General features: G+C 44.8%; 1 protein-coding gene across 3 annotated transcripts in view; it reads left to right on the top strand.

Moving 5' to 3' along the window:
- Window positions 1-25008, top strand: part of PIBF1 (progesterone immunomodulatory binding factor 1) — a 283033-nt gene that overhangs the window by 149531 nt on the left and 108494 nt on the right. For all 3 annotated transcript variants that reach the window (XM_077297253.1, XM_077297252.1, XM_077297251.1), the window contains exon 14: window positions 6419-6521. In XM_077297253.1, coding sequence (XP_077153368.1) covers window positions 6419-6521 — 103 coding nt within the window. The remainder of the gene's footprint in view (window positions 1-6418; window positions 6522-25008) is intronic.

Genomic DNA, 25008 nt, shown 5'->3' with positions numbered 1-25008 from the left:
TACAAGGTCATTAATAAATATGTTAAAAAGAAGAGGGCCCAATACTGACCCCTGTGGTACCCCACTGCTAACCGTGACCCAGTCCGAGTGTGCTCCATTAATAACCACCCTTTGTTTCCTATCCCTGAGCTAGCTCTCAATCCACTTACACATATTTTCCCCTATCCCCATTACTCTCATTTTATGTAACAACCCTTTGTGTGGCACCGTATCAAAAGCTTTTGAAAAGTCCATATACACTACATCTACTGGGTTCCCTTGGTCCAGTCCAGAACTTACCTCTTCATAGAAGCTGATCAAATTAGTCTGACATGAACGGTCCCTAGTAAACCCGTGCTGATACTGGGTCATGAGGTTATTCCTCTTCAGATACTCCAGTATAGCATCCCTTAGAATGCCCTCCAGGATTTTACCCACAGTAGAGGTTAAGCTTACTGGCCTATAATTTCCGAGTTCAGTTTTTGTCCCCTTTTTGAATATTGGCACCACATTTGCTATACGCCAGTCCTGTGGTAGAGACCCTGTTATTATGGACTCTTTAAAGATTAAAAATAATGGTCTATCAATGACTGTACTTAGTTCCTGCAGTACTCGGGGGTGTATCCCATCCGGGCCCGGAGATTTGTCAATTTTTGTGATTTTTAGACGCCGCCGTACTTCCTGCTGGGTTAAGCAGGTGACATTTAATTGGGAATTTTTATCACTAGTCATTTTGTCTGCCATGGGATTTTCTTTTGTAAATACTGATGAAAAAAAGTCATTTAGCATATTGGCTTTTTCCTCATCCTCATCCACCATTTCACCCAGACTATTTTTAAGGGGGCCAACACTATCATTTTTTAATTTCTTACTATTTATGTAGTTAAAGAATATTTTGGGATTATTTTTACTCTCTCTGGCAATGAGTCTCTCTATCTCAATCTTTGCTGCCTTGATTTGCTTTTTACAGAATGTATTTAATTTTTTGTATTTATTTAATGCCTCATCACTACCTACTTCCTTTAATTCTCTAAATGCTTTCTTTTTGTCACTTATTGCACCCCTTACAGCTCTATTTAGCCATATTGGTTTCCTCCTATTTCTAGTATGTTTATTCCCATACGATATATATTGTGCACAGGTCCTATCCAGGATGCTAATAAACGTCTCCCATTTTCTTTGTGTATTTTTATGTCTCAGGATATTGTCCCAGTTAATTGCACTAAGATCCTCTCTCATCCGTTAGAAATTTGCCCTCCTGAAGTTTACTGTCCTTGTAACCCCTCTACTACACATCTTATTAAAGGATACATGAAAACTTATTATTTTGTGATCACTATTGCCTAAGTGACCCCCAACCCTTATATTTGATATGCGGTCTGGCCTGTTGGTTAATATTAGGTCTAGCAGTGCCGCCCTTCTTGTTGGGTCCTGAACCAGTTGTGAAAGGTAATTGTCTCTCATAGTTGTCAAAAACCGATTACCTTTGCTGGAACTGCAGATTTCCGTTCCCCAATCTATTTCAGGGTAGTTGAAGTCCCCCATAATAATGACTTCTCCTTGAGTCGCAGCTTCATCTATTTGCTTTACGAGGATATTCTCCATTGCTTCCATTATTTTTGGAGATTTATAACAAACCCCTATCAGTAATTTATTATTTTTTCCCCCTCCCCTTATCTCCATCCACAGGGACTCTACATTTTCATTAAATTCACCTATATTATCACGCAGGATCGGTTTTAAGGACGATTTTACATATAGACACACCCCACCCCCTCGCTTATCTGTACGGTCATTTCTGAACAGTCTATAGCCCTGCAAGTTAACAGCCCAGTCATGGCTCTCATCCAGCCATGTTTCAGATATCCCCACCATGTCATAATTATGCTCCAACATTAGTTCTAATTCGTCCATTTTGTTGGCAAGGCTTCTGGCATTAGTATACATGCACTTGATGTTCCTCTCTGTACCTCTATTCTTTCTTAAATTATTAACTGTTCTAACCCCACCCCCCATGCCACTGCCACCCCCTACTTCCTTATTTGTGCCCAGGTCTCTATCTGCCCTATCTTCCCCTCCTATAAATTGAATACCCTCCCCCCCAATCCCTAGTTTAAACACTCCTCCAACCTTCTAGCCATTTTCTCCCCCAGCACAGCTGCACCTTCCCCATTGAGGTGCAGCCCGTCCCTAGCGTAGAGCCTGTAGCCAACTGAGAAGTCGGCCCAGTTCTGCAGGAACCCAAACCCCTCCTTCCTACACCAATTCTTGAGCCAATTATTAACCTCCCTAATCTCCCATTGCCTCTCTGGCATGGCACGTGGTACAGGCAGTATTTCGGAAAATACCACGTTGGAGGTCCTTGCTTTCAGCTTGCAGCCTAATTCCCTGAAATCATCTTTAAGGACCTTCCACCTACCTCTAACTTTGGCATTTGTGCCAATGTGCACCATGACCGCTGGGTCCTCACCATCCCCTCCCAGTAATCTGTCCACCCGATTAGCGATGTGTCGCACTCGAGCGCCAGGTAGGCAGCACACCATTCGACGATCCCTGTTTTTGTGACAGATTGCCCTATCTGTTCCCCTAATAATTGAGTCCCCCACTACCAGTACCTGTCTGGCCTGCCCTGCTCTCCTATTTCCCTCCTTACTGGAGCAGTCACTCCTCCGGCTTTCAGAGGACATGCCTAGCTGCAGCAGTGCTACCCCTGTACTGGCACCCCCCTCATCTGCCAACTTAGCAAACTTATTGAGGTGTGCCAGATCAGGACTAGCCTCCCTGGCACTCTTCCCCGCTTCCTAACTGTCACCCAGCTTGCTACTTCACTGTCCTGCTGCTCCATCCTACCATCCCCCCCTCCCTCATCTATCCCATTGAGCGTCTGCTCAGTGAGCAGAAGACTCCTTTCCATGTTGTCAATGGATCTCAGTGTTGCCAGCTGCACATTTAGATTCAGAATCTGGGTTTCCAAATGCACAACGTGCTCACATCTCGCACAGCAGTATGCACCTTCGACCGGCTGCTCAAGGATTGCATACATGTGGCAAGTTGTGCACTGGATGGCATTAACAATAGTGGAGCACATTTCCCAATGGGGCTTGCACCACACAGAAACGTTAAATAAAAAATAAATACAAAGTATTAATAAAAAACAGACAGCAATTCAGTAATTCCTCCCTTGGAAACTCCCTGAACCCAAAGTCACTGAATCACAAGTCACACTTACCGCCGTTCACACTTATGCTCAGGTCACACTCAGCTCGCTCACACTCGCTGTGCTGAAGATTTATAGATTTTTTATTTTTTTTCTCTATTTCCCCTCAGCAGCAATCCACCTTGCTGTTCAAATGCACTTCCAAAAAGGACTTGAGCCCCAAACAGCTGCCCCTTATAACCCCTTAATTATGAGCCCCCACCCTAAGTTAACCCCTTGTGAATATAGCTACTCCCAATTCAGCAACTCACACCAATTCACACAGGTATTTGTTAAAGGCTTTCCAAATACCTCTTCACTGAATCACAAGTCACACTTACCGCCGTTCACACTTACGCTCAGGTCACACTCAACTCGTTCACACTCCCTATGCTGAAGATTTATAGATTTTTTTTTTCTCTATTTCCCCTCAACAGCAATCCACCTTGCTGTTCAAATGCACTTCCAAAAAAAAAGGACTCTCATGTCCTTTGTGGGATGTCCAGGTTTGCAATGAGTCTGTAGTCATTCTTTGTGACTGCAGACTTCTGAATTCTCACAGTGCGCCCTGCATGCTGTCAGGATCCTGTCGTGCTGGCGATTTACATACATGCGGTCACGTGCTGACTAGACATGTGTGGCCTCAGTCAATGAAAGTGAACTGAGCGAGGCAGGGCACGTCTAGTCGGAATGTGGTCAGAGGTATACAAATCACATACTTGTGCTGACATGACTGTCTACCGGCAAGGGAGAAAGTGTGCAGTACATTAGTTGTGAGAATTCAGAAGCTGAGATGTCAGGATTCAGCTCTGCAGGTTCCAGTCGTCGTCACATGGACACTTCACTCATATGTGACTTTCATATTTATGGTCCTGTGACAACGAGCTTCTCTTCTGCTTCTCTCAGTTTTTCACTGAACATTGAGAGCTTAAGGGAGAGGAGCTCGTCGGTACATTACTAAGTGTGAAAATCGCATACGTTCTGGGGGGCGGGGGGGGGGGGCGCCAAACTGAATTCTTGCCCGGGCTGCCAGAAACCCTAGATACACCTCTGACTATGACTACACAAAAATGTGGAAAACGTAGTATAGAGGGCACCTGATCAGAATTTAAAAGGGTTACACTGGTCAACGCAATTTTTCTGGCAAAAGGTTTTAAAACATTTAAAGTAAATTTTGGCTGCTGATTATGAATATGAACTGATATATGGCTATCACATCAGGATTTTGAGATATTTTCAATTTTTGATGAAAATTACGACTAATGTTTTATGATAAAAACGCATGATTTTCGGTACTACATTTTGTATATTTTTAATCAAGGAATAACAAAGATTACAAAGTCTGTGTACAGCAAATCAAATATACTTACAGAATTAAACTACAAAATATAAAAACACATATATATGGCACACAGATGAATGACAAATGGCCATTTGAACTTTATTTTCTTGGCTGATCTGTGATGTACAGCTTCTAGGTTGTCTCTCATCAAGCTCCAGCAATAGTCCGCCATCATATGTGAGTCCCACCGGCCTTGATACCGTTCCTCCATTGTTTTAATGTCCTGATGAAAACGCTCCCCTTGTTCCTCGCTCACATCCCCAAGGTTCTCTGGAAAAAAGTCCAAATGGCTGTGTAAATAGTGAATCTTGATACTCATTCTACATCCAAGATTTCACAGACTCATTAGTAGCTCTTCCACAATCTCTTCATAGTTGTCTGCTTTCTTAGGGTACCGTCTCACAGTGGCACTTTTGTCGCTACGACGGTACGATCCGTGACGTTCCAGCGATATCCATACGATATCGCTGTGTCTGACACGCAGCAGCGATCAGGGACCCTGCTGAGAATCGTACGTCGTAGCAGATCGTTTGGAACTTTCTTTCGTCGCTGGATCTCCCGCTGTCATCGCTGGATCGTTGTGTGTGACAGCGATCCAGCGATGCGTTCGCTTGTAACCAGGGTAAACATCGGGTTACTAAGCGCAGGGCCGTGCTTAGTAACCCGATGTTTACCGTGGTTACCAGCGTAAAAGTAAAAAAAAAAAAACACTACATACTTACATTCCGGTGTCTGTCCCCCGGCGTTCTGCTTCTCTGCACTGTGAGCGCCGGCCAGCCGGAAAGCGAGCACAGCGGTGACGTCACCGCTGTGCTTTCCGGCTGGCGCAGACAGTGCAGAGAAGCAGAACGCCGGGGGACAGACACCGGAATGTGAGTATGTACTGTTTGTTTTTTTTTACTTTTACGCTGGTAACCACGGTAAACATCGGGTTACTAAGCGCGGCCCTGCGCTTAGTAACACGATGTTTACCCTGGTTACCCGGGGACTTCGGCATCGTTGGTCGCTGGAGAGCGGTCTGTGTGACAGCTCCCCAGCGACCACACAACCACTTACCAACGATCACGGCCAGGTCGTATCGCTGGTCGTGATCGTTGGTAAATCGTTATGTGAGACGGTACCCTTACTCCCTAGAAAATTCTGCACCACATTACAAAATGCATTCCAAGCTCTTTCTTCTGTCTTACTCATTGATGTGATAAAATTTGGGTCTCTCATAAGTGTTCTTATTTGAGGTCCATCAAATATTCCAGCCTTTTTCTTCTCTTCACTAAGACCAGGAAAAGTTGAACATATATAGTTAAAGCATTCTCCACTGTGATTGAGAGCTTTGACGAACTGCTTCATCAATCCAAGTTTTATGTGTAAGAGAGGAAAGACAATATTCTTCCTATCCACTAGAAGATCATGGATGACATTCTTATCGCCAGATGCCAAACTCTGTCGCTGAGGCCATTCAGTTTTCACCCAATGCTCTGCTGTAGCTCTACTGTCCCAGTAGCACAGAAAACAAGGGTGTTTTGTGTACCCTCCTTGCAGACCCAAAAGAAAGTTAACCATTTCAAATCAACACAAATTAACCACCCAAATTAAACTAAATTTACCTTAGTGAACCGTATAAACCGGCACTTTTCATACACTACTTATATTTATCATGGAATTCATGAAAATGGGCTATATACCTATAGCGCAAAAACGTGAGGTGATAGAGACATTATAAGATCAGATTTGAATTCGGCACCCTAAAATTAGTCTAAAACTGTTCTTAAATTCCTTGCCAGAAATTTTTTTTTTTGCAGACCAGTGTTATCTAGCCTTTTAACATTGATGGCTTATCCTTAGGACTCTGATATGCAGAAAACATAACGCGTTCTTGTAATGACTTTTTTTTGTCTTTAAAGTGTTCACCTAGCAAGACGACTTTTGCAGCTAGAGAGGCAAAATTCCTTACTGATCAAAGATTTAGAGCACCAGAAGGAGCAAACTACAAAAGTTTCAATGGAAGTAAGTAAAACTAAGTGTCTGCGTACCCTGGATGCCCAGCTTTGAAGATGACATACATATGCCTGTCAGAAATTCTCCACTGTATGTTGTTTGTAATGGAAATATATTTCAGATCAAAAGAAAAATTGCCCTCTGGAATCAAGTGATATTTGGTTTTTAGGCATCGATGTGACATTCTTGATTAACCAGTTATATATTGAGCAGTATGTAATGTGGACATGCCTCTCTTACTGTTGTCACGTATGATTTGTGACTTATTGCAGATTTCATACCATATTTAATAATTGGCACGGATACAAAACTTGCACACATATTTCTTTGCAAAGATTTTTGTGTTGTTGCCATTAAGTTAAAAGCAGGTCTATGTATTAAAATAAGAAATTGTTCCACTACATATCAACATATTTTGGGTGATTACAAATGATGGCATGTTACCCAACCTAATATTGTACATCATATAATTATACATTGTTATCTGGCATTTTATCCAGTAACAAAGAAGACGAGCCCAATGGCGATATGAGTGGTGAGAAAATGACCAAGCGCCTTGCACATCTCTTAGTTCTTAAAGTCCACAAGAGCGCCCATTTGTATATATTTTACTAAGGAGCATTGTCTATAAAACTCTCGACACCAGCTGATTCTCTGTCATCAGGATTGGAACCTTTGAAGAGCTACCATATTTTGGACTATTAGACATGCTTTATAGCAAGAAAAAAATCTTGATAAAATAAATGTGTTTTTATGGTCTAGAGCCATCTGCCAAAGATGGAGGATAAAACTGACAGTGTCCTTCCAAATAAATGAGAGTACTATGCAGCAAGACCTTTTTCTCTTTTTGCTCAACACTGATCAATCTGATCGGTACTGGAGAGGAAGCTTACTGGACCTGCATCACTAAAGCGTCAAAAATGCTACAGAACCTGACTAGCTGAAAGCCCTTTAAGGTCATGTCATCAGTCATATGCCTGTTAGGAACGTCAAAATGTGGTTTATGCTCGTATGTGTTGATGTAGCTAAACTGTGTGTGTGTGTGTGTGTGTGTGTGTGTGTTGATGTAGCTGGGCTGTATGTTAATGTAAGAGACCTGTGACTGTCTGTCCCTATACACCATGTTGTTATCTGCACGAGCTATGATTTTTAGGCTGGCCTAATTGATCCATTTACCCGATGAGCAAGCTTTTTGCTTGTTCAGTGGTTGATCACCAACATATTTACACGGGGCGTTGATCAGGAACAAATTGTTATAAGAACGATTGTCGGCTTATCTAATTGCACCCTAATTTCATATTCCTGGTATTTATTCTAGACCGTTAGTAGTAGAGATGGATGGACACCTTGATGTTTGGGTCCAGTGGGTTTGGCCGAACAGTTACAAAACGTTTGGGTACCAGAACAGTACCGGACTCTATTCACTTGAATGAGGGGCCCCAACGTCCAGTGTTTGCCACGCTGTCATGTGCATGACAGTGCGGCAAACTCCGCTTCTGATCGGCGGTGAATCATTCCCACCAGTCAGAGAGCCGCAGTTCCCACACTGTCAAAAGACGGCGTGAGCGCTCAGCTGTGATCAGAGGTATAAAGTTTTCCTCTGGACACTGGTGTCAGTGGATGGGACTACAGCTCCCATCATACAACATCTGCTGCCGCTAATAACAGTGAGAGCAGGAGCGGCTGATGGGTGTATTCAATAGCCAGCTCCTGCACTGTAAATGATGATTTCACCGCCGATCAGAAGCGGTGTTTGCCGATCTGTCATGCACATGACAGTGTGACAAATGCCCGGTGTTTGGGCAGCCGAACCCGAACAGTAACATGGACTTCCTGATGAAGTCCATGTTCGGTGTCCGTGCCTAAACAGTACATGTTCGAAACAGACACCGAACTTTACTGTTCGGGTTCACCCATCTCTACTTATAAGTTTGCCAGAATGGAGAGCAGCCACAAAGAACTCTGGAGTTCTATATCAATTGGTCCTGTATAATGAATATTCTTATGTGTTTAGGGAATGAAACATTCCCTGTCAGGTCCCCCCCCAAAAAAAAAAAAATGCTTTAACTGATTGTCGAGTGTCTTAGCATGTGTATGTCTACATGGAACAGCATGTGCACATTTCAGACCTTTAAATAACAATGTGTCAATGAATAGTGAATGCTGCACACACATTCACTATGTTTGTTCTACTGGCATGGTCAGTGTTTCCAAGCTCCTTTGTCCCATTACTATTTGTTTTCTTTTAAGTTACAGTACCTTGGAAACAATTAAGTTACAACTGTCAAAACTTATCTGAACTTATTTTTCTTATTTCTTTCAGTGAAATGTAAGATAAGATCTGTTAATGTTTTGTCCATTGCTGTCTAGTATCAATGGATTACTACAGTTATATGAAAAAGTTTGGGCACCCCTATTAATCTTAAGCTTAATGTTTTATAAAAATTGTTTTTTTTGCAACAGCTATTTCAGTTTCATATATCTAATAACTGTTGGACACAGTAATGTTTCTGCCTTGAAATGAGGTTTATTGTACTAACAGAAAATGTGCAATCTGCATTCAAACAAAATTTGACAGGTGCATAAGTATGGGCACCGCACCAGAAAAGTGACATTAATATTTAGTAGATCCTCCTTTTGCAAAAATAACAGCCTCTAGTCACTTCCTGTAGCTTTTAATGAGTTCCTGGATCCTGGATGAAGGTATTTTTGACCATTCCGCTTTACAAAACAATTCCAATTCAGTTAAGTTTGATGGTCGCCGAGCATGGACAGCCCTCTTCAAATGATCCCACAGATGTTCAATGATATTCAGGTCTGGGGACTGGGATGGCCATTCCAGAACAGTGTAATTGTTCATCTGCATGAATGCCTGAGTAGATTTGGAGCTGTGTTTTGGATCATTGTCTTGCTGAAAGATCCATCCCTGTTGTGAATTTACTTTTTGCTCCCTCTAGTGGTTACTAGTTTTTTGACTCTGGTTTTTCTGTCATTCCTTTTATCCGCACCTGGGTCGTTAGTTAAGGGTGTTGCTATTTAAGCTCCCTGGACCTTCAGTTCAATGCCTGGCAACGTAGTTATCAGAGCTAGTCTGCTGTGCTCTTGTCTACTGATCCTGGTTCCAGTTATATCAGCTAAGTCCGCTTTTTGCTTTTTGCTATTTTGTTTTGGTTTTGTATTTTTGTCCAGCTTGTTCCAAATATATATCCTGACCTTTGCTGGAAGCTCTAGGGGGCTGGTGTTCTCCCCCCGGACCGTTAGACGGTTCGGGGGTTCTTGAATTTCCAGTGTGGATTTTGATAGGGTTTTTGTTGACCATATAAGTTACCTTTCTTTATTCTGCTATCAGTAAGCGGGCCTCTCTGTGCTAAACCTGGTTCATTTCTGTGTTTGTCATTTCCTCTTACCTCACCGTTATTATTTGTGGGGGGCTTCTATCCAGCTTTGGGGTCCCCTTCTCTGGAGGCAAGAAAGGTCTTTTGTTTTCCTCTACTAGGGGTAGCTAGATTCTCCGGCTGGAGCGTGTCATCTAGAATCAACGTAGGAATGATCCCCGGCTACTTCTAGTGTTGGCGTTAGGAGTAGATATATGGTCAACCCAGCTACCACTGCCCTATGAGCTGGATTTTTGTATTCTGCAGACTTCCACGTTCCTCTGAGACCCTCGCCATTGGGGTCATAACAGTTTGCCAGGCCAGTATTAAATGTTTAATGCATTGCAGAAGAGGGATTATAAGAAAGAAGATTCTGAGTTTTTTTTTTTTTTCTTCTTCCCCTTTACCTCAGAGTGGCTATGCTTGCTGCAGACATGAATGTCCAGACCTTGATTACAAGTGTGGACCAGCTGGCTACTCGTGTGCAGGGCATACAAGACTATGTTATCAGTAATCCTAGGTCAGAACCTAAAATACCGATTCCTGAACTGTTTTCTGGAGACTCTGCTCAGCAAGTAAAAATTGTTATTTCGTTCTTACGGGGCGACCCTCAGGATTGGGCTTTTTCGCTGGCGCCAGGAGATCCGGCATTGGCTGATATTAATGCGTTTTTTCTGGCGCTCGGTTTACTTTATGAGGAACCCAATCTTGAGATTCAGGCAGAAAAGGCCTTGCTGGCTATGTCTCAGGGGCAGGACGAGGCTGAAGTGTACTGCCAAAAATTTCGGAAATGGTCCGTGCTGACACATTGGAACGAGTGTGCACTGGCCGCTAATTTTAGAAATGGCCTTTCTGAAGCCATTAAGAATGTTATGGTGGGTTTTCCCATTCCCACAGGTCTGAATGATACTATGGCACTGGCTATTCAAATTGACCGGCGGTTGCGGGAGCGCAAAACCGCAAATTCCCTCATGGTGTTGTCTGAACAGACACCTAATTCGGTGCAATGTGATAGAAAAATCGCAAATTCCCTCATGGTGTTGTCTGAACAGACACCTGATTTAATACAATGTGATAGAATCCTGACTAGAAATGAGCGGAAAATTCATAGACGCCGGAATGGCTTGTGCTACTACTGTGGTGATTCTACACATATTATCTCAGCATGCTCTAAACGTATAGCTAAGGTTGTTAGTCCTGTCACCGTTGGTAATTTGCAACCTAAATTTATTCTGTCTGTAACTTTGATTTGCTCACTGTCGTCTTTTCCTGTCATGGCGTTTGTAGATTCAGGTGCTGCCCTGAGTCTTATGGATCTGTCATTTGCTAAGCACTGTGGTTTTACTCTTGAACCATTAGAAAATCCTATTCCTCTTAGGGGTATTGATGCTACGCCATTGGCAGCAAATAAACCGCAGTATTGGACACAGGTTACCATGTGCATGACTCCTGAACACCGCGAGGTGATACGTTTCCTGGTTTTACATAAAATGCATGATTTGGTTGTTTTAGGGCTGCCATGGTTACAGACCCATAATCCAGTCCTGGACTGGAAGGCTATGTCAGTCTCAAGTTGGGGCTGTCGTGGTATTCATGGGGATTCCCTGCCTGTGTCTATTGCTTCTTCTACGCCTTCGGAAGTTCCGGAGTATTTGTCTGATTATCAGGATGTCTTCAGTGAGTCTGAGTCCAGTGCACTGCCTCCTCATAGGGACTGTGACTGTGCTATAGATTTGATCCCAGGCAGTAAGTTTCCTAAGGGAAGACTGTTTAATCTGTCGGTACCTGAACATACCGCTATGCGTTCATATATCAGGGAGTCTCTGGAGAAAGGACATATTCGTCCGTCTTCTTCCCCCCTTGGTGCGGGATTCTTTTTTGTGGCAAAAAAGGACGGATCTTTGAGACCTTGTATTGATTATCGGCTTTTAAATAAGATCACTGTCAAATTTCAGTATCCTTTACCGCTGTTGTCTGACTTGTTTGCCCGGATTAAAGGTGCCAAGTGGTTCACCAAGATAGATCTTCGTGGTGCGTACAACCTTGTGCGCATTAAGCAAGGTGATGAATGGAAAACCGCATTCAATACGCCCGAAGGTCATTTTGAGTACTTGGTGATGCCTTTTGGGCTCTCCAATGCGCCTTCAGTTTTTCAGTCCTTTATGCATGACATTTTCCGGAAGTATCTGGATAAATTTTTGATTGTTTATCTGGATGATATTTTGGTTTTTTCTGATAATTGGGATTCGCATGTGGAGCAGGTCAGGTTGGTCTTTAAAATTTTGCGTGAAAATTCTTTGTTTGTCAAGGGCTCAAAGTGTCTCTTTGGTGTACAGAAGGTTCCCTTTTTGGGGTTCATTTTTTCCCCTTCTGCTGTGGAGATGGACCCAGTCAAGGTCCGAGCTATTCTTGATTGGACTCAGCCCTCGTCAGTTAAGAGTCTACAGAAGTTCTTGGGTTTCGCTAACTTCTACCGTCGTTTTATCGCTAATTTTTCTAGCATTGTGAAACCTTTGACGGATATGACCAAGAAGGGCTCCGATGTAGCTAACTGGGCTCCTGCTGCCGTGGAGGCTTTCCAGGAGTTGAAACGCCGGTTTACTTCGGCGCCTGTTTTGTGCCAGCCCGATGTCTCACTTCCCTTTCAGGTTGAGGTGGATGCTTCAGAGATTGGAGCAGGGGCCGTTTTGTCGCAGAGAGGCCCTGGTTGCTCTGTTATGAAACCTTGTGCCTTTTTCTCTAGGAAGTTTTCGCCTGCCGAGCGAAATTATGATGTGGGCAATCGGGAGTTGTTGGCCATGAAATGGGCATTTGAGGAGTGGCGTCATTGGCTCGAGGGTGCTAAGCATCGTGTGGTGGTCTTGACTGATCACAAAAATCTGATGTATCTCGAGCCTGCTAAACGCCTTAATCCGAGACAGGCCCGCTGGTCATTGTTTTTCTCCCGCTTTGATTTTGTTGTCTCGTATTTACCAGGTTCAAAGAATGTGAAGGCCGATGCTCTTTCTAGGAGCTTTGTGCCTGATGCTCCTGGAGTCGCTGATCCTGTTGGTATTCTTAAAGATGGAGTTATCTTGTCAGCTATTTCTCCGGATCTGCGACGTGTGTTGCAGAGATTTCAGGCTGATAGGCCTGAGTCTTGTCCACCTGACAGACTGTTTGTCCCGGATAAGTGGACCAGCAGAGTCATTTCCGAGGTTCATTCCTCGGTGTTGGCAGGTCACCCGGGAATTTTTGGCACCAGAGATCTGGTGGCCAGGTCCTTTTGGTGGCCTTCCTTGTCAAGGGATGTGCGGTCATTTGTGCAGTCCTGTGGGACTTGTGCTCGAGCTAAGCCTTGCTGTTCTCGTGCCAGCGGTTTGCTCTTGCCCTTGCCTGTCCCGAAGAGACCTTGGACACATATCTCCATGGATTTCATTTCTGATCTTCCGCTATCCCAGGGCATGTCCGTTATCTGGGTGATATGTGATCGCTTCTCAAAGATGGTCCATTTGGTTCCTTTGCCTAAGCTGCCTTCCTCTTCCGATCTGGTTCCTGTGTTTTTCCAGAACGTGGTTCGTTTGCACGGCATCCCTGAGAATATTGTGTCAGACAGAGGATCCCAGTTCGTTTCCAGATTCTGGCGATCCTTTTGTAGTAGGATGGGCATTGATTTGTCGTTTTCGTCTGCTTTCCATCCTCAGACTAATGGACAGATGGAGCGAACCAATCAGACTTTGGAGGCTTATTTGAGGTGTTTTGTCTCTGCTGATCAGGACGATTGGGTGACATTCTTGCCGTTGGCTGAGTTTGCCCTTAATAATCGGGCTAGTTCCGCCACCTTGGTTTCGCCTTTTTTCTGCAACTCTGGTTTCCATCCTCGCTTTTCTTCGGGTCATGTGGAGCCTTCTGACTGTCCTGGGGTGGATTCTGTGGTGGATAGGTTGCAGCGGATCTGGAATCATGTGGTGGACAACTTGAAGTTGTCACAGGAGAGGGCTCAGCGCTTTGCCAACCGCCGCCGCGGTGTGGGTCCCCGACTACGCGTTGGGGATTTGGTATGGCTTTCTTCCCGCTTTGTTCCTATGAAGGTCTCCTCTCCCAAATTTAAACCTCGTTTTATTGGGCCTTACAAGATATTGGAAATCCTTAATCCTGTATCTTTTCGTCTGGATCTTCCTGTGTCGTTTGCTATTCACAATGTATTTCATAGGTCCTTGTTGCGGCGGTACATTGTGCCTATAGTTCCTTCTGCTGAGCCTCCTGCTCCGGTGTTGGTTGAGGGCGAGTTGGAGTACGTGGTGGAGAAGATCTTGGTTTCTCGCCTCTCCAGGCGGAGGCTTCAGTACCTGGTCAAGTGGAAGGGCTATGGTCAGGAGGATAATTCCTGGGTGGTCGCCTCTGATGTTCATGCGGCCGATTTAGTTCGTGCCTTTCATGCCGCTCATCCTGATCGCCCTGGTGGTCGTGGTGAGGGTTCGGTGACCCCTCACTAAGGGGGGGGTACTGTTGTGAATTTACTTTTTGCTCCCTCTAGTGGTTACTAGTTTTTTGACTCTGGTTTTTCTGTCATTCCTTTTATCCGCACCTGGGTCGTTAGTTAAGGGTGTTGCTATTTAAGCTCCCTGGACCTTCAGTTCAATGCCTGGCAACGTAGTTATCAGAGCTAGTCTGCTGTGCTCTTGTCTACTGATCCTGGTTCCAGTTATATCAGCTAAGTCCGCTTTTTGCTTTTTGCTATTTTGTTTTGGTTTTGTATTTTTGTCCAGCTTGTTCCAAATATATATCCTGACCTTTGCTGGAAGCTCTAGGGGGCTGGTGTTCTCCCCCCGGACCGTTAGACGGTTCGGGGGTTCTTGAATTTCCAGTGTGGATTTTGATAGGGTTTTTGTTGACCATATAAGTTACCTTTCTTTATTCTGCTATCAGTAAGCGGGCCTCTCTGTGCTAAACCTGGTTCATTTCTGTGTTTGTCATTTCCTCTTACCTCACCGTTATTATTTGTGGGGGGCTTCTATCCAGCTTTGGGGTCCCCTTCTCTGGAGGCAAGAAAGGTCTTTTGTTTTCCTCTACTAGGGGTAGCTAGATTCTCCGGCTGGAGCGTGTCATCTAGAATCAACGTAGGAATGATCCCCGGCTACTTCTAGTGTTGGCGTTAGGAGTAGATATATGGTCAACCCAGCTACCACTGCCCTATGAGCTGGATTTTTGTATTCTGCAGACTTCCACGTTCCTCTGAGACCCTCGCCATTGGGGTCATAACGCATCCCTGCGTAACTTCAACTTTGTCACTGATTCATGAACATTATTGTCAAGAATCTGCTGATACTGAGAGGAATCCATGCGTCCCTCAACTTTAACAAGATTCCTGGTGCCGGCATTGGCCACACAGCCCCAAAGCATGATGGAACCTCCACCAAATTTTACTGTGGGTAGCAAGTGTTTTTCTTGGAATGCTGTGTTTTTTGGCCGCCATGCATAACGCCTTTTTGTATGACCAAACAACTCAATCTTGATTTCATCAGTCCACAGGACCTTCTTCCCAAAAGAAATTGGCTTCTCCAAATGTGTTTTTGCATACCTCAGCCGACTCTGTTTGTGGCGTGCTTGCAGAAACTGCTTCTTTCGCATCACTCTCCCATACAGCTTCTCCTTGTGCAAAGTGCGTTGTATAGTTGACCGATGCACAGTGACACCATCTGCAGCAAGTTGATGCTGCAGCTCTCTGGAGGTGGTGTGAGGATTGTCCTTGACTGATCTCACCATTCTTCTTCTCTGCCTTTCTGATGTTTTTCTTGGCCTGCCACTTCTGGCCTTAACAAGAACTGTACCTGTGTTCTTCCATTTCCTTACTATTGTTATGGAAATATTAGGGTTGGATAAATATATCCCTGTGTGTGCTGCAGCCGCTCCCAATTAGACTGAGTATTTTGAGCGCTCATCAAGAATGGACTGTACACAACTGTGACAGAACAACATTCCATCAATACTGCAACTTTATTGTACATACATAGTTTTATATTTTCACATAGAAAGGAGTGGTTAGGGGTTGTCAGGGGTGGTTAGTTAATTACCATATTGTCTAGCTCTTCTGTCATTGGTTATCTAAACATATATGGAATATTGTGACTAATGCTCATATGACAGTGGATTAAGCAACTAAACTTGAGTTCTGTGTCTAGGACAAAGTGGAGACATCTGATCAGCAGTCACCAAACATCTGACACTCTTCTGCTTTTTTGGGATGGAAAACCCCATATGATCTGTCTGGGTTATATTAGTTCGTGTCAGCCATTTTAAACCATTGATTATAATGTATATATTAGCTGTGAGCATATAAGTATATATTTGATTATAGAGGAGTATACATGCAAGTGAGATCTACATGATATATATATATTTCTATCACAAGCCCCCCTTAGATATCACTTGCCCTAATCCTAGCCTCCTGTCCCAAAGCGCTGCAACTCTTTTGTGCTGTCGGCGAACTGACACAAGCCTAACGCCTGTGCCCCACTCCGTACAGACTTTTCGCAAATGGGCGGTCAGGAGATCTGTCCCTAACGGGGGTTCGTTGCAATCAGTCTCTTAGTCAATAGCAGGTGTAGTGAGCGATGTGCAGTCTTTATCAGGTAGGTCATCTTTTCGGTCAGGCCGCAACATCATTCTGGCTTGGATGTCATCTTCTGGTAGGGGAGCTTTCTTGCCATGCGATGAGTGGATCCAAGTGGGTCTTCCCTCCAGTTTCACAGAGTTTGGTGTCATCAGCAGCACTTGAGCAGGATCATCAAATCTGGGATCGAGTGGTGTTCTCCTTACAAACTTTTTCACCAACACCCAGTCTCCTGGCTTCTAGGAGTGCATACCGGACACTGAATCTGGATCTGGCAATGAAGAAAAAAACTCGAGAATGGATGTTAGCAAGTTTCTTGGTGATTTCAATTACATAAGCAGACAAAGTATCATATTACATAGTCAGCTGCTGAGGGAAAGGATACCCCTAACCTGGGACTAGACACAAACAAAATTTCATATGGTAACAGCTTTTCTGGGCCTCTGGGAGTGTGTAGGCCTAAGTCTGACCCTACTGCTGACTAGATCTCTCGTGTGAGATTTGCTGTGAATGCGGGTCCCTGGTCACTCTCTATCACTTCTGGGACCCCATAGCTGCATATCTCGTCTCTGAGAGTAGCTTCTTTGCAGTAGTCTTTGCTGACTGGTTCTTCACTGGGAAAGCTTCTGGCTGTCATCCTGAGAACATGTCCACGGCCACAAGGGCATATTCGAATCCTCCACTTGGCGGCATCTTGATGTGGTCTATCTGGATCCTCTGGAAGGGGGTACAGTGGTCTGGCAAGTTGATGTGTGGGAACTTTCTTCATTCTTCCAGGGTTGCATTTGCCACAGGTCAGACAGCTGTTTATGAACTTGGCTGTTAGGGTGGAGATTTCTGGAGCGAACCAGTAAGCACCAATCGGATCATTCATCTGTGTCTTTAATCTGTGTGTGGGCCCATGTGCCAACTGGACCACCATAGGGTACATGCTTCGGGGTAAACAGGGTTTGTAGTCCATTTAGTATACCCTTCCTTCTTCATGTGTTGCTCACTTCTGCATCCAGCATTCCTTCTTGTCCTTTGGGGCTTGCTCTTGCAACTTTTTTTTTTTTTTTTTTTTGAGCAGATCCCAGGATGTCATCTTGTCAGGTTTCCTGTCTTCAGCCGTCCTATAGTAGCCGTCCAGCTCTACGACCTCTTCCACTTGTCCATATTGTCTTCCCTTGACTGTTTCTTTGGCTGCCATATCCGCCATGTTGTTGCCTCGTGCCCCTACTGTGTTCAGTTTTCCATGCGCTTTGACTTTTAGCATTGTCACCACTTTTGGAAGTTGAAGTGTGTTCAGCAGGTCCTTAATGGCTCCATGATGCTTCACGGTTGTTCCGCTTGCTGTGATGAAGTCCCTTGCAGCCCAGATGGGTCCGAAGTCGTGTGCTATGCCATGCAAGTACCTTGAATCGGTATACATTTTCTCAGTCTTGTCTTCTGCCATCTGGTAGGCCTTCATCAGCGCTATCAGTTCTGCTTCCTGGGCTGACAGACTGGGCAGCAGACTTCTGGACCACAGGATCTCTTGATTGCTGGTCACTGCACATCCCGTGTGGAATCTTCCTTCATCATCTGCGAATCTGGAGCCATCCACAGAGAGGATCAACCCTGGGTTGGTCAGTGGCTCTTCTGCCACCTTGGGTAGTCCTGCTGTTTCCTGTTGCATGATGCTGAAGCAATCATGGTCATCCGTCCGGAGCAAATTCAGATCCCTGCAGAAGGTATCATGCAGATTTTGATCAGACTTTTTATCTGAGGGTCCATATCTGTATCCCCCCTTGGGAGTGGGAGTAGAGTGGACGGGTTGAGGACTGTGCATCTGGAGATGGTGACATTGTTGGGCAGGAGTAGAGAGCACTGGAGGCGAAGATGCGTGGCGGTGAAGAGATGTTTTAGCTGGGTTTGGTTGAGGATTGCTGAGATGTCATGCAGAGCCAGGATTTCCACTGATGTCAGTAGTCCTGTCCAGGAGGGCGTGTGCTGCAACTGCTGCTCTCATGCAGGAGGAAGAGGCTTCCCTTGCAACTGGATCCAGGCAAGCTGAAAAGTAGTCCGAAAGTCTCTGCTTTCCCCCCTGAAGCTGTGTCAGGACTCCAGTAGCAAGGCCTTCTTTTCTCATCAAGTAGAGACGGAATGGCTTCTCGTAGTCAGATGGGCCTAGTGCTGGTGCTGAGACTACTGTGCCTTTTAACTTATTGAACGAGCTGAAGACTGCATCAGTCAGGAGGAACGGGGCCAAGGAAGGCCTGTAGAACCATCTTCTCCACTGTGGTCTTCCGGTCATCTGGTGTTTCGCCTGGTGAGCAATACAGTGTCTCTGGAACGTAACTTGCTTCAGACACCACTTGACTTTGTTCTTTGAGATCTTGCAGTGCTGCTCCGCCAGGTAGAGTAGGAGATACAAGGAATGGGCTTTACACGTGTCAAAGTCAATTGCACAAAGGAGTAGATCGTCCATGTATTGTAGCAGGGTCACTTCTGCATGTTCTGCGACCCAGTTGGTGAGGACTGTGGACATTGCTTTGGTGAACCGTGAAGGGCTGTTCTGGGCCCACTGTGGCATCACTGTCCATGTGTGTTGTCCCCCCTGGTGCATTAAGGCAAACAGGAACTGGTCTTCCGGATGAACTGGAACACTGGAGAAAACGTTAGCCAGGTTGTTCACTGTGAACACTTTTGCTGTGGCAGGCACATTTGAGAGCAGAGTGTGCGGATTCGGCATAAATGCAGTTTCAAACACTGTGGCGTCATTCACAGCTCTCAGGTCATATACCATTCTGAACTTGGCTGGCTCTCCTTTTACAGTCTTTTTCTTGACGGGGAAAAGCGGGGTATTGCAAGGCGATGTGCGAGGAACAATGATTCCTATTTCCAGGTAGACCTTCAGTTGGTCAGAGGCAGCTTGACTCTAGGCCTGGCCTGGGCCTTACAAGGGTACGGGGTACATGGCTTGAGTGACACCCGTACTGGGGCAACTTGAGGTTTTCTCACGTGCTGGGGTCCCTTAGACCATAGACTTTCTGGTACTACATCCAGTACCTCCTTGGGTAGGCCTCATCAATTGTTTAATGTTCTTGTAGGGCCGCCAGCATGACTCTTCTCGGGTCAGGGATGAAGAAAGTGTCACTGTCCCATCTCCCTGGAACACTGTGGTTGCCTTCAGCTTCTGCAGTAGGTTCGCTCCCAGCAGGTTGAGTGGCAGGTCCTTTACACCACAAACTGGGACAGGATAGAGTGTCCTGGCTGAGTGCACCCGCTCAGAGGCTTTGTAAGCTGAGAATGTCTGACTTGACCATCAATGCCTACGCAAGACACAGAGGATTCTGATAGGCAGCTGGGATCAGTGAGTTCCACAGGTGTCATCACACTTCTGGCTACACCACGTTGGATCTGACAACGCCATCCATTTTAAGGGTAATTTGAGGTATTGGTCTTGCAGATGAAGTTTTACATGTCAGGAGCGTAGTGTCTTGAGGACCTGGCTTGCTTGCCTCTGTCCTATGGACGGGGTACTTCACTGCTTTCTGCACTTCTTCCTTGACCTGTTTCTCTGGACCAACTCTTGGGTTGCATGGGTCCAGTCTTTTCGGGGGCATGGGTGCTTTGCACTGGTTCTGGTAATGGCCAAACTTGCCACAGATGTAACACTTGACACTTTTTCTGTCTTTATAGGGTGGTTGCGCTTTCAGGTCAGTGGTCACCATGAGAGGGGCTGTCTTCTGCACTCCTGGTTGGGACTCAATCCCTTTGGCTACTGTGGACAACATGATGGGTACTGCAGCGACAGCGGGGTCCGGCCTGCTGATTGAAGCTGCGGTGGTAAGACGGGGCCTGCAGGTGCATTCGTGGCGAGGCCAGGGGGTGCCATGAGACCGGCGGCTGCATCCAACCCAAGGTCTTGGGGCATTACAGGGGCTGCGGCTGCATCTGCCATCACTTCTTCCCCCTGCTCCAACATAGTTTCTCCCCTTTGCTAACCTTATTGAGGTCGGTGTCTCCTCTATGGAGTCTGCAGCGGTTCTTCCGGTGTGTTGATCGGCACTTTGCAGCATCTTCACCTCTGGCTTCCCTTCTGGTGTTCTCAGCAGCACGGCACCCGTTTCCTTCTTCGCGCTCTTTGTGGTGCTTTAATAGCGGCAGTTTTGGTGACAATCGGCAATAAACAGTCTCCTAGGCGCACATAAAACATTTTTTCTGGGTCAGTCCACTGCTATTGACCTGTTCCTAGGCCTAGCCACTATCAGTGGTTTCCTGATTGGCTGTCTCAGTCCATGCACAAAGGCCTGTGTATCTGGTCATGAATGGTGAAGCCCAAGTCTTGGAATACTTGCATTACTCTGCAATGAAACTTCTTTACAGACTCTGTCTTATCTTGGCTCATGTCATGGCTTGTCCTGCCAATCTGCCTTTGGCCCACTCTCTGAGCTGTTCAATTAGCTGTGGCCCTGACTCCCAAGCGTGTACGTCTGATTCTGCTGGAAGCTTGAATTGTTCCTTCATGATTGGCCAGAGTGCATCACCTGCTTCTATTTTCATTCATGGCCCAGAGATCATTCCAGGTGGCTGCATATGTTTACTGCTTCTGCTACATTCTTCGGTAAAATGGCATGGGATGCATCCCTGGGTCTGGAAGATTGTCACCTGACTTGAAGTGCAGTGCACATAGTGTAATGGTGGTGCCTCTATCTGCCCTTGCATTCTTGGTGCCTGTGGGTTTCTTTTCTAGTACTGGACAGCATGTATGATGTTCCCTCTTCATCTTCATCAGAGGATCAGCACTGACTGATTTTGGACTTAGAAGTTGCTTTTTTATGTGAGGATGTCTCCCCCCTTGCTGAAGCTATGATGGATTAGGCTTATAGTTCTATGTTGGTGTGAATGTAGGCAGCTCTGACTGGTGCTGAAGTTGTACATTAAGGGTTACAATATTGTTTGACTGTGAAATGAGGTAACGGAGGATCTGTCAGTGAGCTCGTTCTGATATCATTCCTCCCCCCTCTGCACCCAGGGCTGAGCTGTCTGCTGCCTGACGTGTCTGGAGCTGCCCACTGTAGGGGGGGGCTTTCACCTTCTTTCCCCGATATCACAAATGGCAATGTCTGGTTTGTGCCAGGGGCATAGAGGGAAACCTTGTGCTGTAAGCACCATATTGTTTGAATTGGGCTTTGGCCCAGCCGGCAGAGAAGAGGAAAAAAGAGGAAGAAGGAGGAGGGGTTGATGAGTGAGACAAAGGAATAGTAGGAGGGGAGAGAGAATGTGGACAAGAGGGAGGAGAAGATGGGAGGTGTGTAAGAGAGAGAGAGGGTGAGGAGAGATGGGTGTGGAGAAGGAAAAGGAGGAGGAGAAAGGTGTGGTGGGGGAGTGGAGAAGGAGGGAGGAGAAGATGGAGGGTATGGAGGAGAGAGATAAGGAGGAGAATAGAGGAGTGGAGAGAGAGAAAAGTGTTGGAGAAAGAGGAGAGCGGGAGAGAAAAATGAGGAGAAAAAGAGTGACAAAGAAAAAAGGAGGATAGAGGAAAACAACAACAAGAATAATAGAGAGGAGCAATTATCCCTTCTCCCTGTAGGGAGAGACGGGGCGCACCACATACTGTGCAAAAATAACTACCTATACCATGGATTCTGCTAAAAGCAGACTGCGCAGATTCTCCCGTCTCATACCCACAAAAATCACTTCCTGGTTTGCTCACATAAGTTTCTGTACCACCTAAACGATGTAAGCTCTGCTGCTACTTCATACCATGTATTAGTATTCAGCAATCTAACATCAGCTAACTTCCCTTATTTTCCCTTCTACGTCATGCCACTCCGCAGCTTGAAGTCTGCCATTCTAATGAATTTCACGTACTTTATACCTTTCAAAATCTTCACATACTTAACACCTTCGTGTCCTGCCACTATCTAGGGGCTGTTTTCACATCAGGAAGTAAAAAGACTTTCCTGTTGCTCGGCCACTTTATTCCCCATGGCAAAAGCAAAAAAATGAAAATGAAAAACACATAAAAATGAAAAAAAAAAGAAAATAGTATTAAAAAAAAACTTCTAAAAATGAGTATATAAAACTCTAAGAAAAACCCAAAACGATAAGAGAAACCGTCAAAAACTTAGTTCACAACCAAAAACTCAAAACTTTGATACAAGAGGAAAAAAAACTTCTTTCAAAAATAAATAAATAAAAAATAAAAAGGTAAAGAGATTGAAGATTGAGGAAAACTTAATTAAAAAACTTTAAAATGCTGCAAAAAGAAAAAGACCCTTTAAGAGAGTAAAAAAAATTAAAGATGAAAACGGCTTTTCTCTTCTCCTTTTTTTTTTTTTTTAGAATCTCTGCGCTCAAATACAGTCAGAGACACACTTCCTCTTTTTATTCCGTATGCTATTGCAATAATATCAAATGTCACTAAAATCACGTATCTGAAAACACTTACGTCACATCAAAAAATGATAGATACAATTTAAATTTCACTTCTTCACAAAAAACTACACCTAGCCAGCATTGCAGCTGAAAACAGTCAGAAAAAAACAGATGTGACAGTTTGATTTACAATGCATATCTCCCTGCTAAACAGCACGGAGAAAGAGGAAGTTCGGAGAGAGAGAGAGAGGAAAAAACAAAACAAAACTTTCTCTTACTATTTCATGCTCTTAAAGCGGCAATAGTACATGACACAAACAGAAACAGATAGACAATCCGAGAGATGCCCTTTTAAATTCTGTGACACATGCAGGTTGCGCTGGGAACAGACTACTGCCAATCGCACTGGACGCACCTGCGCCCGGGCCGCCAGAGTGCCTGAGAAGCACAACAAGCGGGAAATCTACCACCCCGGTCCGGATGTCCTGACTGGATCGCCGGCACTACAGGAATCTGCAGTAGCCCTCTCTAAGTTATCACTACCCGTGCCTGGAACATGGGACTACCTGCCCCAAGACCTCCTGTCTCTCCTATTGCACGGGAATCCTGCAATAACTTGTCGAGCGATTTGACCTCCTGCGGTCTGTTTCCCAGCAACCACAAACAAAAGTCACTTTTTCCTTCTTCTCTCGGATTTTACACAAAACATATACACGGCACACAGCAGACACCTCCCAGGGTCTGGATTCGTGGCTACGGATTTTTTACACTACCTGGGAATTTGATGACCACACCTGATCGGCAAGAGGCATAGACAAGGACTGGGCACAGGGGACTTTCAGGTAAGATGATAACATTTTCTTACCTTACTTATGGAGCTGCGCAGTCTCCTGCCCCTGTGCCAAGGCCACGGCTACAACTTCCGTATCTCCGGTTAGAAGGATCCCGTGCGTTTCATCCGTGCCCCAGGTTGGGCGCCATTAATGTTATGGAAATATTAGGGTTGGATAAATATATCCCTGTGTGTGCTGCAGCCGCTCCCAATTAGACTGAGTATTTTGAGCGCTCATCAAGAATGGACTGTACACAACTGTGACAGAACAACATTCCATCAATACTGCAACTTTATTGTACATACATAGTTTTATATTTTCACATAGAAAGGAGTGGTTAGGGGTTGTCAGGGGTGGTTAGTTAATTACCATATTGTCTAGCTCTTCTGTCATTGGTTATCTAAACATATATGGAATATTGTGACTAATGCTCATATGACAGCGGATTAAGCAACTAAACTTGAGTTCTTGAAGACACAAAAAAGCACAATGAGGTCAAAAATACTCTGTTGTAAAAAAATCACAGTAATAAGCAAGTGCTAGTCAAAAGATGTAAAGAAAACAGGGTATTTAGTTGATACGTTTTTTTTTGCAAAAAAATGTATATTAAGCTGCTCCACCAAATCGCCAAGGTATACCCTTATAGAGCAGTCCTAACTAATGTATGCAATCCCTATCTGATGTATTTAAAACCTGATTATCTGTATAGTACCTGTATAAGCAGGGTTCAGAGAGAAAAAAATATACATGTGGACATGCAGGATGGAACAGCTTAAATGCAAATGACCCACAGAGGAGTGGTGGACTCCCCAGTCTTGTAGAAACAAGAGAACAATTATAGAACCAGAAACACATGGGCTACTTGCACACTGAACAAGTCTGTAGGAACCTGTTCACACCACCAGAAAACTTGAAGACACAAAAAAGCACAATGAGGTCAAAAATACTCTGTTGTAAAAAAAATCACAGTAATAAGCAAGTGCTAGTCAAAAGATGTAAAGAAAACAGGGTATTTAGTTGATACGTTTTTTTTGCAAAAAAATGTATACTAAGCTGCTCCACCAAATCGCCAAGGTATACCCTTATAGAGCAGTCCTAACTAATGTATGCAATCCCTATCTGATGTATTTAAAACCTGATTATCTGTATAGTACCTGTATAAGCAGGGTTCAGAGAGAAAAAAATATACATGTGGACATGCAGGATGGAACAGCTTAAATGCAAATGACCCACAGAGGAGTGGTGGACTCCCCAGTCTTGTAGAAACAAGAGAACAATTATAGAACCAGAAACACATGGGCTACTTGCACACTGAACAAGTCTGTAGGAACCTGTTCACACTACCAGAAAAC

This window comes from Ranitomeya variabilis, chromosome 3 (genome assembly GCF_051348905.1).
Source record: "Ranitomeya variabilis isolate aRanVar5 chromosome 3, aRanVar5.hap1, whole genome shotgun sequence".
NCBI lineage: Eukaryota > Metazoa > Chordata > Amphibia > Anura > Dendrobatidae > Ranitomeya > Ranitomeya variabilis.
Note: the sequence above shows the minus strand (reverse complement) of the source record. Positions and strands in the feature narration are given on the sequence as shown.